At 39.9% G+C, this 16,283-nt stretch overlaps 1 protein-coding gene across 1 annotated transcript in view; it reads left to right on the forward strand.

The window, feature by feature from the left end:
* Positions 1 to 438: 438 nt before the first annotated feature.
* The window catches only part of CNIH3 (cornichon family AMPA receptor auxiliary protein 3), a 39,884-nt gene continuing 24,039 nt past the window's right edge, over positions 439 to 16,283 (forward strand). Inside the window, 1 exon segment of the mRNA XM_042891862.1 lies at positions 439 to 696. Within this exon segment, the coding sequence (XP_042747796.1) occupies positions 616 to 696 (81 nt within the window). The 5' untranslated portion in view covers positions 439 to 615.

A 16,283-nucleotide genomic window follows, 5' to 3' on the forward strand; every position in this document is an offset into this window, starting at 1 on the left:
CTGCTCCTTGGACCACAGAATCATGAGAAATCATTATGGATGGAAAAGACCTCTAACAAATTGTGTCCAATCACCAACCCATCCCCACCACCCTTTAACCACGTTCCTCACTGCCACACCTCCACAGTTCTTAAACACCTCCACAGATGGTGACTCCACCACCACCCTGGGCAGCCTGTGCCACAGATAGATCTACCTCATACTAAAAGAAAACGTAAAAAGGAAAAGGATAAAGTACTTCAAGTTTAGACAAGTCGTTCTTTCTTCACTATTCAGCCTAAGCCAGCCTGAGTACCAGCCCACCCTCACGCTGTCGTGACAGCATTTCAGTTAGAAACACGCGGTGGTGACAGAAGACCCCGCCCCGCCGGTGGGGGGACCCGTGCCGAACCCACCCCCCGCTGGAGGCTCCACCGCCGTCACGGGGGAGGGCAGAGCGCGAGAGGGGCCGGACCGCTCCTGCTCCCCCTCCTAGAGCAGGTGGAGGGTTCCACCGGGGCCGGACGGGTTTTTCTTCCGTCCCTGGTTGTGTCTGAAGGCGGGCAACTCCGCCTCTGCCGGCGTTGGAGGCGCGGGTGCACGTCTCTCCGCTGGGGGCTCGGGGCTCCCCTCGCCATGGCTTTCACCTTCGCTGCTTTCTGCTACATGCTGTCGCTCGTGCTTTGCGCCGCGCTCATCTTCTTCGCCATCTGGCATGTGAGTACCGCGGGGCCGTCCGTTTCGTTTGGAAGCGGTGGCGTTTGTGGGATTAAAAACCCCTCGCTGTTAGCCAAGACGGAATTTCTTATTCAAACTAGAGTAAAGCTGCTGGCTGAGTTTTGTGTAAACGTGGTCGAGGTAGAAATAGAATTCTCTTGGCGGAGTGATCTTTGAGATCTAATTGCTCTGAGCTGTTAATGGTGCAGTTACAAGGCTTTTCTTATTAACAATAACAAAAAATGTGACAGTGATGCCAAGCGCCGCGAGGCTAGAAAGGATCTGTAGCAGTCAGCGCCTGCTCTCCGCGAGGAAAGGAGTACAGTTGCCGTGATTACTCACTTATGTGCTCTTCTCTCAGCTTCCTCAAACCATAAGGTTTCCAAAAGTGTGAGTCTATAGATTCTTCAAACTTACTGAGATTAAAAAGTGTGTTTCCATACTCAATCACTTGCTATAAACTAAACTGCTGGATTTTTTATTTTTTTTTAATTCCATAATTATGAATACATTTTAATAGTTTTCATGTGTTTGAAGTCTGTTATCGTATTCCAGCAGTTGTTTTCTTTCCGGACTGAAGTTGTTGCCTGAAGATGCACAGTCTATCTAGCAAATGGGGCAAATCATATCTAAAGGAGTGCTCTAAGAAAGAAGGGGATGGATTTTTAGTAGAGTCTATTGTGACAGGACAAGGGGAAATGGTTTCAATCGAAAAGATGGGAGATTTAGGTTGGATATAAGGAAGAAGATTTTTACAATCAGGGTGGTGAGGCACTGGCTCGGGTTGCCCAGAGAGATGATGGATGCTCCATCCCTGGAGACATCCAAGATCAGGATGGACGGGGCTCTGAGCACCTGATCTGCTGTAGGTCCCTGTTCACTGCAGGGCAGTTGGACCAGATGGCCTTTAAGGGTCCCTTCCAACTCAAACAATTCTATGATTCTTCCATAAATCAGTGTAGTTACTTTGAATGCACTCTTGGTGAAATACCTATCAACTTTAAATCTGTAAGACAGTGGAGAGCAATCTGTTGTTTCTAGAGGTTCAGAAGAGGCAACTAAGAAAGGAAAGCTTTGTCAATAGGTTCATTTTTAATGTGCTTGTTGAAAAATTGAGGGACTGAATTTGAAAATGACCGGGAAACAATGCTCTGCTGTAATAGAGCAAGAATTGGTACAGTTATAAATAGATAGTTCTATTGAAATGCATGGCTTGTGAAGGTCATAGAACAGACTGAACACATTGCTGGAACAAACTTTTAAACACGACCTCTACATACAGAACACAGGAATTTTTATTGTCTTTCCTCTAAGAACTGTTACAATTTCTTACTTCTTCTGAAATGTAGTCTGATGTGTAGCTTAAATTTAGTGTCATAGGAGTTTCTTTTACCTTGAACATCTCACTGTGAACATCTTACTGAGAAACAAAGCTCCTGCTCCTTCACTGCAACCCATCTTTTTTTCCACGGTAGTACATTTGTAATGAACAGTTGCTATATTTCAAATACAAGTTTATGAAGGTAGCATTTCCTGCTGCCTGCTAAAATGCTTTTTAATTATTATTTTTTTAATGCGTGGTTCCGAAAAATAAATGGTTAATTAATCAGAGCATCTCATCACATTGAATGATTTCCGAGGTTCTAAGACTGAATCTGAGTATGCATCTTGTAGATTAGTTTAAAGGGCTAAAGCAAATGGAAGCATTCGACTTTGTGTTGTTCCAGCCCAAATCTGACTGAAGTCTGGAAGTCTGGGCAGTTCTTTGGAATGAAATAACAGTGACTCGAACAGAATATATATATATATATATATTTTTTTTTCCTTCTTGCTTGGTAGTCAGGTGGCTTATATACAATTGTAATTTTCATTCATATCGGTGTAGTAAATACAATAAAAAGTGTGAAACCAAAACAGTGTAAAAAGAGGATGTTCATTTTTGGAAACTATACTCTTCTGATGCCTTTCCTTTAAATTGAAGTATCTCTTTTTCTTTCCTTATGCTCTTCAGGACAGTCAGAGTGAAGCTGGTCAGAGTATTGGAAGGTGTTGAAAATGAATTACAGAAACTCCTTTAGGCTTTTGGTACACATGATAACATTGTTTCCTACCTTTGCGTGGTCACTGTTGTCTGTCAAGGAAGAAAACACAAATTTGTTGATATGAACAGAATTTAAACTATGCACAAGGTTTATGTCCCTAGCTTTTTGTAGTTCTTCATTAAAGCACACTGTAATTACCTAATCAGTTTTACTCCATTCTGAACTGCTCTGAAGCAAGGTTTAGCTGAGCCATGTCAGCTCTTTTCTGAACTCCCATCCGGGTTTGACATGTTACATTTTTTCTGTATAGCTCCATTGATTTCAGTTATGTCTGAATTGAAGTTGACTGGAGGTGATCAAATTGTGGTTTAATTGTTGTTCCTTAATACGTGATGTATTTTTACAAACTCTCAGTGCAATTATTTGGGTAATCTGACTATGTATAAGAGATTCCTTCCCTTTCTTTATATTTTAAGATGAAATCATGTGCTTTGAGATTTGTTATTTCAAAGAAAGCTTTATAAAAGAACCTTTCAAAGTGTTCTACTATGTAATATCACAAAGGCAAAAAATCATAAGTGTGATAGACATTGGTTAAAAAAATAATTCATGAGATAAGCCATCTACTTTCAAGCTCACACCAGCGTATCTGTGAATGTGTGTGATTGCTTAGTAACCAGTAGTACTTAAGGACTGCCAGAAAGGTTTAGGATTATTACGCCAGTGGAATAATGAATAGGGCTTGCCTAAGCAGTTGTACCAAATCACCCAGGCTTATGGAATATACTTCAATGTAATAGAACAACTGCATGATGGCAAGAGCAGTGTGTGCTGAAATCAGTGATGGTTACTTCAACATAGAACCATTAAGGTTGGAAAAGACCTCTAAGATCACTGTGTTCAACTACCAACCTATCCCACCGTGCCCACTGACCATGTCCTTCAGTGCCACATCTCCATGGTTCTCAAACACCTCCAGCAAACAGTAACTCACTGCTCTTTCTGAGAAGAAATGTTTCTTAATATCCAACTTGAATCTCCCCTGACAGGACACATCTACTGAGTGTGGGTAATAGAACTGAACTCCAAGTACTGCTATTTTAATTTTTTTTACAAATATCCCTAAAACATCTTTGCTTTCCAACTGGAGCTGCTATGTACTTAGAAGATGTTACCAGTTCTGTTGTTATTCTCTCCCTTCTTCTGATGATGTGGACTGTGTTTCATTATTTATTAGTACTCAATTTGCAGTTTAAGTTAAAATATTTGAAACCTCTCCATGAGATATGTACATGGAATTTGGTGAATATTCAGTTTCTGTCTCACTAGGTTTCCTCAGAAAATTCCTACCCTAATTTTTGATAAAGTGAATAATCTTAGTTTTGAAGATAAGTAGAAAGTCCTCAAGAGAATAATTTAAAGCTTGGGTTGATAGCAAGTTGAGTTGAACAAACACTTTGATCTCAAAGTACCTGCTTCTCTATCAGTTTTCTCTGTGCATCAGTGCCTTATTGTTTCTGTAACTGATTTGGAGTTCTGTCTGGCTGGCTGTTCTGTCTGAATCTGATATAAAGAGCTGTAACCTAGCTGGATGTGGATTTCTCTTCATTAAAGGCTGCTGGCCACCTCAATTTAACCTCCTTTAAGAGCCTGCCTTGAAATGAAAGTAGTTTCCTTACAGAGTTGGTTGAGCTTGAATGTTCTTTCAGTTATTGAAGTTCAGTCCTGTACTTTAATGAGTCATTAACTTAATTTTCTGAGGATATTGGATAATCATGTAATTAAAAATAGTATCAGATGAATGGTTGAGGAGTAGGAACATAAACACTGTTGTTATCCATATTTCTTGAAGATATTTTTTTCTTCTCTATCTGAGTGGCTGAGCACATTGTCCCTGAAGGTTTCGTAGTCATAACAGCTTAAGAAACATCTGATATTTCCACTCTTTCTGAAGACTGAGCACAGCCAGACTGGGCTGGCTATAACATAGCCTGACAGTTCCTTACAACTCTTCTCTTGGAAGTTTGTCACATTAATGCTGACAGACAGATATCAGCCTAGGCAACATAAGCAGCTTAACACAGTATATTTTATATATTGAAAAATAAATACATTTCAGTGCAACTACCTTGCCATGCTTAAATAATAATTTTAAAATAATTTAAAAATGATAGAAGTCTGTCTTCACCACAGACTTAAAAGCTGTAAAAAGATTTAATTGGCGCTCTCTCCATGCTTGAACTGTCAATATGAGATTTATTTGGAGGAAGGTTTTAAACTGTAAATGATTGCCACTGGTTGTATCACAACTCACAGTGACTCCATTATCTACGTACAATAAATTATTCTGTGGAGTCTCATGTGTCCTTCAGAAACATACAGAGAACTGTTTCAATGATATTTAGTTGTCACATCTTTTTTTAATCATAAGATTAGCTGGAAGATCTATTTACTAAAAGGATGTTATCTCAAAGCTGGTAAACACCATATTTGTAGTGCTTTATTTCAGCTGCTCTGCGTGTTAACAAGCAAGGCAACACAGCTGTCATATTGCATTAGACTGTGAGTACAGCTCTCTGATTGAGTCTGAGGCATGAGTTTGTAGCTCTTATTACATATATTTGTATATTCATCCACCAGATATGTTAAATCACCCTTTACACCCAACACTCGGGCTTCTGGCTTCATTGATTTGCCTGCTTCCTTTGTCCCTCTCAGGATAAGCGTCCTTCTACCAGAATGTTTTTCAGGAAGAGGGGGATGCTCAGCTTGAGAATGTAGAAACATCTGTTTGACCCATTCCTCTTCCTCTCTCTCTGGCATGCGGTTTATTTATAGCTGTTCTGCTGCTGACAGCTAGAGGTGAATCCACCAGGCAATCCAATGGTCTCAGAATATCAAAAGCTAAAGATACTGAGGACTTACCTCCTGTAGGTTGGTGCTTTTGGAAAGACATCAACTTTCTGTGGAAACCAGGTAGCTTTCCCATATGAAACAAGTATTGTTATTTTCATTCTGCAAAGAGAGAGTCACCTGAAGTCTCAGGACAGAGGAAGGAAAGTTCATGAAGGAAAAAGCAGAGGAGTGTTGAAAATTTTATTAAAAATGCTCAGTTTGTGGCTATGATGTCATGCAACAAGCAAGATTCAGTTTTACTAACAGGATGGTTCCCATGTTCCACAGGTAATAATTTACACCTTCAGAATATCCTACTCCTGTTAAAGGAAACCCAATCGCTGGATCCCCCCTCCAATAGCTACGTTTAATGGCAGTGATACCTCCTGATATCACCTGCAAACTTGCTCTCTCTCATCTTCCAAGTCATCAATGAAGATGTCAAACAAGACTTACACCAATACTGATTTCTGAGGAAATCCACTCTAAACTGGTTATCAGGCAGTCTCCAAACGAGTGACCGCTGTCTTTCATCCTAGTGATACAGTCAGTTTTTCACCTTGTGGTCTGTCCATCCTTTCCCCTATTACCCTAGTTTGGGTACAGATTTTTTTATGTTGGGACACATCTTCCTCTTGCTTAGCGTCACGCTGTGTGCCCTTGAAAACTCTGAGGAGCATCAAAGCACCTTGTAGCAGCAGGACAAGGGTCCATCTAATTTTATCCGCTTTCCTTGGGAAAAATATTACCGTATAAAACAAGAATCTATTTTAGAGATGTTACTGTGAAAAGTTATATTAAGAGGCACTGAAAAAAATCACAAAACTTTCACAGCAGTAGGTTTTCTATTCAAGATAGTGCAGGATTGCTGAACTCACACCTAATGTTTTGATAAAAAGAGTAGGTAGAAAAAAATGAGTGCCTTTGTGGAGCTGTCCTATGGAACATTGCCTCCAGCTCCTCACCTGTGCGGAAGGTCATGAAATACCTCTGGGTTGGTTTGGGTCCTTTTGTATTTCTAGGCTTTTGGGAGTTCTGTCATATCCTAGCTATCAGATTTATATTTTGTAACATAGCTGGAAGTCTAAACTAAGCACATTACTGGGGTAATGGAGTTTAAAATGCAAAGAAGATCTGCAGTAAAATGGTGAGAATTAGTAAGTTAAAGTCTTTGCAATTCTCCAATAACAGTTTCTGTGCAAATGTCAGGCATTGTTGACAGAAGCACTACTTCTTTCCTTTTTTTTGAAGAAATGTCATTTGATTTTTCAATGCATGTAAATGCCAGCCATCTTTATGCTGTGAGTCACTGTTTCAAGTGCTTGATTGTTTAGTCAATCATCTGCAGTGTTGTTATTTTATTGTGTTATGAGTTTGTGCTAACCTGTTATTTGTATCACCACATAAATGGGCATTTATAAGCCAGCATTACGAAGACTCCATGAAGACCGATTTGACTGTGTGTGCTTCAGAGTTGATCTGCTTGCAGTATTGCTTAAACACTATTACATCCTTTAGCAAATTGATTTGCTGATCACTTGAATGACAGATCTGTTTGGAGTTGTGCTGAAATCTGTCTTTATCCTTAATCATGCTCTTGTAATTAAAACAATCAGTTTCATAGGAACGTAGGTAGATAGTGGAGGCATGAAAAAAGTGCTGGTGTTCAATTATCTTAGACTGTTTCATCCTTCTTACTGGCTGTCACGTGCCTTTCCCTTGCCTTCTGCAAACACAACTGCACCACTGATGTTTTGTTTCACCTTGCTTTATCTCTGCAAACACAGCTGTGTTGCTGGTGGGTGTGTGTGTCTGTGCCTTGGGGTTCCTTCCTTCAAGTTCTTTATGGGTAAGAACATCGGGAGGGATTCTGAGCATTGTCATCATTGCCTTATGCCACCTGCAGGAGAACCTCCTGTTCTATTGCCTTGCCTCTTGGTCCAGCTGGGCTCCAGCTGTGCAGGCTGGAGGCAAGATACACAGATATGCCAGCATTTTGGCCTGCCACCCCATAGCAGGCTCCTTTCTGAGACAGCATTGCTATTACCACACTGCTAAGTGGATAATGGGCAAGATAATCTTCATGAAAAGGGGAGAAGTTGGGCTAAGGGAAGCGGAACTCTGGGGAGAAAGATATGGAGATCATATTAGATATAAGAAAGTGTATTATGAGTAAAGGTTAAAAAGAAGAAAGATTGAAAATGTAGAATTCTTGCTTGAGAAACAGTTCCTTGAGAAGAGAAGGCTGGCTGAATGCAGAAACCATAGTTGAATTCAGATAGTGGGCATTTTTGGGTGGCCTGTGTAATGAGTCTTCTGTGAGGGTATGCTGTAAAATGTGACATGCTTGGACAAATTTATTAGTGGCAGAACCCAGGTGCACTTATGTGTTTTGTGGGGTTTGGTGAACATGGGTAAATCACTGCTGGTAGGAATGGGGAATGCAAGAGAGGAAAAAGAGGTGACAGCACCAATGGGAAACCTGTGGTGAAATGGAAGAGAACTCAACATAAGGAGTGGGGGAAGGTATCTCTCCTAAACATCAGTTTTTACACTGTGAATTGACACTGTTGAGGAGAGAACTGACTGGAAAAAAAGATGCATGGAACAAAATAATAACTTATTACAATATGTAGGATTCTTTGAAAACTAAGTAGAATAAGTTGTGGTGTGATGATAAGATTGGAAACTTGTTAGATACAGCAATAGCCAATTGACCAGACTTTCATTGATGACTTCTGTCCTACTGATACTGGAAAAACATCTTGTCTTCTGATCTCATTCTCTTACCTCCTTCTTGGAAGCAGATATTTTTTCTAGTTGTATTTATTTTGGTATATTTCCTCATTTATTTACTGCCCTTTCTCTGAAATTATTCTGCAGAAGCATCCTGTTTGTTCCTAGCTTTGTGTTATGTTGTTAACAAATAGAAAGAACTGAAGTACATTTTTCTGAGAATAATTTATGAAGACAGAGCTTTGAGAATAATTTATGAACACAGAGCTTTGTGGCTCTAAAGTCTGTTCCTCTTTGCTTCCACATCTCCCATACTGGCGGTCTGATGAGAGGGGAAAAAGCAAGTGGTAAGACTGCATGCGAGCACATTACATTTAAACTGAACTAGATCAGAAATAACTTCTAATTTTGAGGAAAATCAGGAAGAGAAGAATACTTCCTCTTGTTACGTGGTTTCCAGCCAGGATTAACCCACTGTCAGTCCAATGTGACCATACCAACATCCTATAAGTTTACCCTTGTGTGTCAGGCTTTTCACAAGCCCAAACCTAGCCTGTTCCTGACGTGGGGAAAGCTGGGTAGTAAAGAATGTGACCTATACACGTAGAAGATGTACAAGTCCCTCGTAATGAGTTAGTGACATAGAGGTAATGAGCAATACCTCCTCATTGTTTCATTTCTCATTGCACTTTCTTGGGGTGACATTTAGTCTAAGGAGAAGCAAGTGCAGAGCAGCGCTCTTCTTCTTTTGTTGAAAGTAGAGTTCTCCAGTCTCTCCTGAGCTGGGATACAAAATGCCATCATTTTCTTCTCACCAGTGTTGTTTGGGAGGCCAGCAAGTCATTTCAGCTGTGCTGTCCATTACCTGAATCAGAGCCATGAATCACATCAGCACCTCAGCTTGAATCTAAGTGCTTGTAATTTGCCCTTGGCCCACTGAGGAAACTGAGATTATGGATAATGCTTTGGCTTAACTTTATATATATTTTTTTAACAATTTATTTGCAGATCTGGTCTTTGTTTTCCTCTTTTCCAGGATAGAAGAAAAAAGCGAGGCTTGAGTCTGTGTGACCTTTGCTGGGTTGCCCTCTGTTACCTTGATGAATGTTTGGCCACGACTGGGAATCCACACTGTTACAGATGGTTTTACTGAACAGACTTGTCTGTCACATCGACTTAGTGCCTCGCTAACAAGGGACAGCGCTGCTGATAGGGCATGTCGGTTTGTTGTCACTGCTGCGCTGAGCTGAAGAATCAGAAGTGGTTAGATAGTCCAACGTTTAAAAGGTTTTGATTTTGTTACTTAAATGGAAAAGCCTGGTTTTCATGAATCCATGTGAAATGCTCCATTGCATGTAGCAATAGGAGGACATATGCAGAGCAGATTATTGGCAAGATGCTTGCACTGAAAGTACAGCAGGTGTGGGAGATGTGTGTTCAGCTCCCTTTGCTACACAAACTATTTCTCCGAGTACCTATGAAGGTGCTCAGATTTTGGGCTCTTTGTGCTTGATTGTCAAATCCTGGTGATAGGCCCTGATGTCACCTTCGACATGGACTCAGAGTCTCCAGAAATGGGTGACCTGCTGGGTGCAACAGTCACATATTTCATACGTTTCTAGTATAAAAAAGTGAGGGTAGGTCTTTTGCCTCAATAAACCCTTCAGTGAAATGTCTTTATGCACTGTAGCAAGATAACAGCAATGGAATTAACCTCATTTCCAAAAAACGTTTCAAGAAATGAGTTCAGGTGCTCTTGTGAGAAATAGAAGACATGATTTTTAAGTCTATGCTGGCAGAAGAATTTCCTCACGGTACTGAATGTAAATACACTTAAGTAATGCATCTCTAGGTACATTTAACCTTTACTTCTGCTCGGAGCAATGTGGTATAGCCATCATTTTTGCTGCTAAGTGAAGACCTTTTGCTTTGATGTTTTATTTTTGCTTGATGTTATTATCAATACGTTCTGTCCCTCAAAGCATGTCAAGGGTTGTTCTTCATTCACATAATGCTACTGGTTTCTGAACTGTCTCACTGTAATGAAGCAGCACACCTACCTTAAAAACTCCTCCTCCATTGGAAGTCTGTTCTGAAATGTGTTCTAGCTGCAGGGAGCAGAACTATTAGCCTCTTCAGAAACAGGCTCTGTACAACTGTGTTAGGATCATGTCTCCTGTACAGCTTGCTTGCTCGTTTTCCTTCTTGTAATGAGCTGCAATTTATCAGTGCAAAGCTGATTTATATTTTTTTTTTCCTGGCTGGATTTCAGCTGGTCTGGACTGAAAGCCAGGGAGTGGGTGTGAAGCTGTGGCACAATTGTAGGTCATCTCTGAACTCCATACCTGGGGGAAAAAGTAGAACTTCTTCCTTCCTGACTGAGAAGGTTGGCACATTTCAGCTTCTGGATAACTGGGGAACATATTTCAGTGACTGTGGAGAAAAAGTGAAATCTGTGTCCAGAATCCTGTTGTTACCTGTTAAAATTGTTTCTCCTTGCAGTTGGATGAGGTGACTTTAGAACACTCCTTTCATAACAGTTAAAGAAAGCTGTCAATAGATGCTTGTCAGATCAGCCTTCTGGGAACATTATGCTCTTAACAGAATTTTGCAACTGCTGAGGTTTTTTTCTGTGCTTTTGTCAAAACAAGAAGAGAATTTTTTACATGTAGAAATCAGGTTGGTTTTTCATATTGTCTCTAGTGTTGCTATAATAATAGCAACCAGTAACACACTGAGATAGTAACTTTCGATTCAAAATACTTGAAACTCTTCACAGTATGGTTGTGTTCCTGAAGATAAATCTCTGCCTCTTTCACAAAATGGATGGAGTTTTTCATTCTTCTGCTAATATATGGACTTCCAGGCGTCTGCCAAATGGTTATTCTTAGAAGTTTCTCCTCCACCTCTCCACATGCTTAGAAATCTGACTTGGTGCAGCGGAAGCAACGCTGCTGCTTTTGGCTGTCTGTGTAGTTATTATTTATGTGGAGGAATACAGTGATGTGTGTAGGCATAGCAGTCTGCATTGGTGTAGCAACATGTTCTGGGCAGGAGAGCCGCCTTCTTTGGATTTTTATTGCTGTTTAACTAGAATAGTATAGTTATGCCTCTACAATTCCATAGGTAGATAGGGAAGCCTTTTCAATTATATTTGTGGAACAGTCACTGCGTGCATTTTATTTTGCAGATCAGAATTTCTAGTGGAAAAAGCTTACGGTGTGTTGAGAAGTTACAGTAAGATTTTAATGACTGTTCAGCTATCTTAAACTTCCAGTTAGAGCTCAAAAGTTTGAACTGTATTGGATTAAATGTAGTACCACCTCACACAGAGCTAAGAATCGAAAGCCAGTTGCTCAGCTGTATGTTTATGCAGCCCTGGATGGAACCACAAGTGCTTTGTTTGCATTAGCAGTGTAGAGAGTTGTTTAATAGCAGCAGCATAAGAAATTCAAGTTAAGTAGAGCAGAGAAATGCCATACAATTATTACTGTGAAATCTGACAGATAGAACAATTTTCTACCCTTGAGTGGTTTAAAGCCATTTGCAATCTTAATCCAGAAAGGCACAGCTTAAGGCAATGCTCTGCTCCAGGGATGAACGACAGTATAATAATCACGCAGAAACACAAAGTTTTCATAGCTTCTTATATGCTATTAGTCTGCTGACAGTATTCTTGTATTCTTTGTTTCCCCAAACGTTTAGGTTTGGTGCAGAAATTCAGGGGGCTCTCTTTCATCTGCAACTACTTCTGCAATTTAAGTCCTGAGCTTTGTTTTTCCCCTAGTATAAAACATAGGAGTGGTGTGTTTGTTAAGGTCTTCATTGTCATGAAGTAAGTCTTTTAAATGAAAAACATAATTGTTATTCTTTAGTTTTATTGATAAATACATTTCATTTCACTGTCCTCTTTAAGATCTGTTTGACTGTAGTGTTAAGACTCTGATCAAAACCAGCATTTCAGATATATAGTCTAGAAAGCTACTGAGTTATGTGGGTAGATACAATGAAAAGAAAAAAATACATATGTATATTTTAAAAGATGTTTAACAAAAGGATACAATAATGTGGGGAGAAAAAAAGATTAAATTATTTGGCTTTTGAGAGTAGTTACCCATCCATTCCTGCAATTTTGAATAATCATTTTAAGAAACTGTCTGTCACTCTCTGTTAGAGGAGTTCATAAAAGCGGAAAGCCAGGAGGGTGTTTTCCACCATAATTATGCTTAATGATGCAAAGATCAGTCCACATTTTTCTGCTTTATGTCCTGTCCTTGCTTCATTGGCTATGTAATTCCAACTTCCAGAGAAATATAAGACTCATTTGAAATAAAATGAACATGCAAATGCATCTCAATATGGCCATCTGAAATACCAAGTGGGTTTGTGGCTGAGATCCTATGGAAGAAAGCAGAGAACACTATGTCATAGGAGGTAATACTGAGACATTGACTGAAATACCCATGTGGCTCATGAAGAAGTGCTGTTACAAATATCAGAGCACGTGTTGAGCTTCAGAGATAAGCAGTTAAAAACATCCAAGTAGAGGGAGAGGGAAGGGAGACTGTAATTGATGGGAAAGGATTAAAGGTTTGTTTAGTACCAGCATGAAAGTTGGAGTTAGTATTTCACCTATTAGGATAATATATCATCTAAAATTACAGCATTAGTAATATTTGAGCTTCATTATTTTTTTGTTTTTCCATTACCTAGAACTTTTTCAGGGCACAAAGGTTTAAACCTGCATATATGCATATATGCTGTAGAACTGTGCCTGCTACAAAGATACATAGGTAAGGAATCATCTGTGCGTGGCATTGGCAGCTGTATTCTGAAAGTTCTCGATGTGGACCAGGCGGGCAATGCTCATTAGCTTCATGCATTCATTCATTCCTGGTCTGCAATACAAACCCTGCAGTACAAACAATGTAGGTGTTTGGAATGTAGGGCTTTCTAAGTACTGTCCTCCTGAATCTGAACTGCTGTCTAAAGGATCAGACTTCAGTATGTCTTTGGGTGTCTTTATCCTTCTGTAAGAGATATTGAAGTCCATAAATAGCAATGGTGTTTTCTGCCAGTATGAAACTCTTTCCAATTTCTGGATGATTGACTGAATTCCATTACTAATTCAAAAGCTTTGCTGACTTTTCAGACAGTCCCTGCACCTGCCGTATGTAAATTCCTGCAGTGTGGCTTTGATTGCAGGGACAGCGAGCAGGGCTGTGCCAGCTCTCTCCACTCTAATGGTTCCCAATCAAACTAAAGCTGTGAAGGTGCAATCATATGGGTAGCAGCAAGCAGGTTTTCTTATCTCTTTGGCCACAGCTTGGCTCATAGGGAGGATTTCCCTGACTGCCACTCATCTTCAGATTAAATTCCTGCTGTGCTTCTGAGTTAGGGACTTCTCTTTTCCTTGGCATTCAGCCACTGATTCTTTTTGGAGCTGTCAGTCCCAGCCAAAATTGAAGATGGGAAAGTGTGATGTCCTCTCAGCCACAGAATACTGGATGGCCATATGAAGCCTGAAAAGGGAAATTTATTTCACCATTCTGTGTTTTTCTGCTGCTCGTTACTGCACATCTCACAGCACTTGTCTCTTTTTCAGAAGGACCTTTCTTCTTATCAACCTGCCTAGAAGTGAGGGGTTAATAAATGCTGAGATAATTAGACATGTTACTTGTGTATAAGTGCTCCTACAGAAATTTGGCAAGAAAAATGTTTTTAGTTTTTCAAAAGAAGGTATTGATTAGATTTAGTTTCTGTTGGCAGGTGTCAAGATAAAATGTGCCAGATATCCAAGAGTTAACCCATGCTTTTAAGGAAAAGCTTGAAAAATAGATACAGTCCCAGCATCATTTAGCTCTGTTATTAATTCTTACTCTTGTGCAAGGGCTGCAATGCACAGGTTTTGCATGTGTATGTGTGGGTTTGTATGAATGTCAGCTAGCAGGAACTAGGGATGGAGTCTTCTGCTGAACTGAAGACAAATGGCTTTGGAGTCACTCCAACTGCAAGTTCCTGCAAAATAAAACTTTCTCATTTTATTAAATAGCTGTTGTAATGAAGTAGTGTTTTGCAATGGCAAGGTGTTGTCTGTGAACAGTTTTCGCTTAGGAACAGGTTCATGGTTTCACAGCAGCTTTGTCAATGCTTCCAAATGGAATAGTCTTCCAATTGGAACAGTAAGAGGGGAAACTGTATGCCTCCTTTTCAAAATAAGCTTGGCATAGTCATCACTTGGAACACTTGTGTTGGCAGAAATAAGGGGCTATACTTGGCAGCCCAAAGTGTCCCCTCCGGTACTTCTTCATGGATTCTGTTTTGAGAATTAAATGATAATAAAATAATAACATTTACTATCATTACTGTTTCATTATGGTACAAACAAGAGGCACTTTGATCTAGAAGGTAAGATAAGATGTTTCACTCTCTATAAGCAGTGTGTTTTATTAAAACAAATACAGTGATATAATATTGAACTATGCCTCACAATCCAGTTGTCTGAAGTCAAAAGGTAAAAATGTGGTTTGGGAACAATTTCAGATTTTGTGTTACATCTGGATATTCTTTGAGTATTAGTCTATTGAAAATGACAGAAATGGTTCTGCCCAGGAGAAAATACAGCATTTTGAAAACTCTGATGTATGCACCACATCCTACCAAAAATGGGGGTCTTGTTTGCGCTGTTTAATGAGATTTGTGTGCAGGGTCACTGTTCTTTATTTATGGAATAGGAGGCTAGAAGAGGCCAAAAACATTTCCCTGGATGCTTATGTGCTTTTTCATTTCCAAGTTGTGGTCATTGTAGCTTATGTTTTACTTACTGCTGCATTACATCCTTGAGTAATACTGTTTCTTCTCTAGACTGTTTCCATTATACTTAAGGTAATGGCTGTAAATTGCACCAGAGCAGGTTCAGGTATTAGTGAGCACTGTGGGGATGGGTTGGTAGTTGGACTAGGTGACCTTAGAGGTCTTTTCCCTAATGATTCTGTGTTCCCATGATGTTTCTAGTTGCACAGCAGCTCCCCAGCCTTCAAGTGTGTAAGTATTACGAAGCTGTGCAGTAACTTATTTTGGATCTCCAATAAACAAGGTAGTTTGCTTTGTGAAGAACTTTTGCTTTATTGCAGTTCTTTTAATGCTGAAAAAAGATAGCTCTTGGGGGGCATGTGTGAGAACAGTTTTGTATGCTTGTAGTGCTGCGTACCTCCAACATTTTAGTCACTGTGCTTCAGTGTCTGCCTTGCTGAAATAGTGAGCTTACTATAGGTATGGTTGTAACCTCGATTAATAATTCTGTGCACTTCCCATGGATCACAAACTCAATGTGTGCACCTGAGCATGAAGCAGTTCTGAGGGCTGCCAAAAAAACCTTCATGCTCTTTAAGCACAGCTGCCATACGGAGTGCAGATCACTAGTGTTAAGTGCACGAGTAACACAATAAATGATGAATTTATGATGTATGAAATAAGAACACAAAAATTCCCTTTTTAAGAAGTGTAAAGCAGAGAGTTGTACAAGTCTGGAGATTTTCTGGAAAGTGTGAAAGTTAATCCCAAGACTTAGAAAGACAAAGACTGTTTCTCAGCTTTGGGCTAGCATACGTGATGATGCTGCATAGCTTTGGTTAGCCTATTCCATTTTTCCTGAATTAACTTAAGCAGCAGCAGCCTACGTTGTTCTCTCTTCTGAAGGCAGAAAGTGACTTGAGAGTGGAGTCTGGGAATTACTGTTTTGCTGCATATGTACCCAGCTTCAAGTGTTCTAAAGTGAGCTACATCCTTACCCTGCTGTTGCACAGAAACATGAAATCTGGGCTGTGCACCTGAGCAGCAACCAAGAAGTGGTATGAACATGCTGATTTGTTCCAATGCAACATGAAATGAGAGCTGAACACTGCATCCTCTGAG

This window comes from Lagopus leucura, unplaced genomic scaffold, assembly GCF_019238085.1.
Source record: "Lagopus leucura isolate 7727_CA_CO unplaced genomic scaffold, USGS_WTPT01 Super-Scaffold_73, whole genome shotgun sequence".
Classification (NCBI taxonomy): Eukaryota; Metazoa; Chordata; class Aves; order Galliformes; family Phasianidae; genus Lagopus; species Lagopus leucura.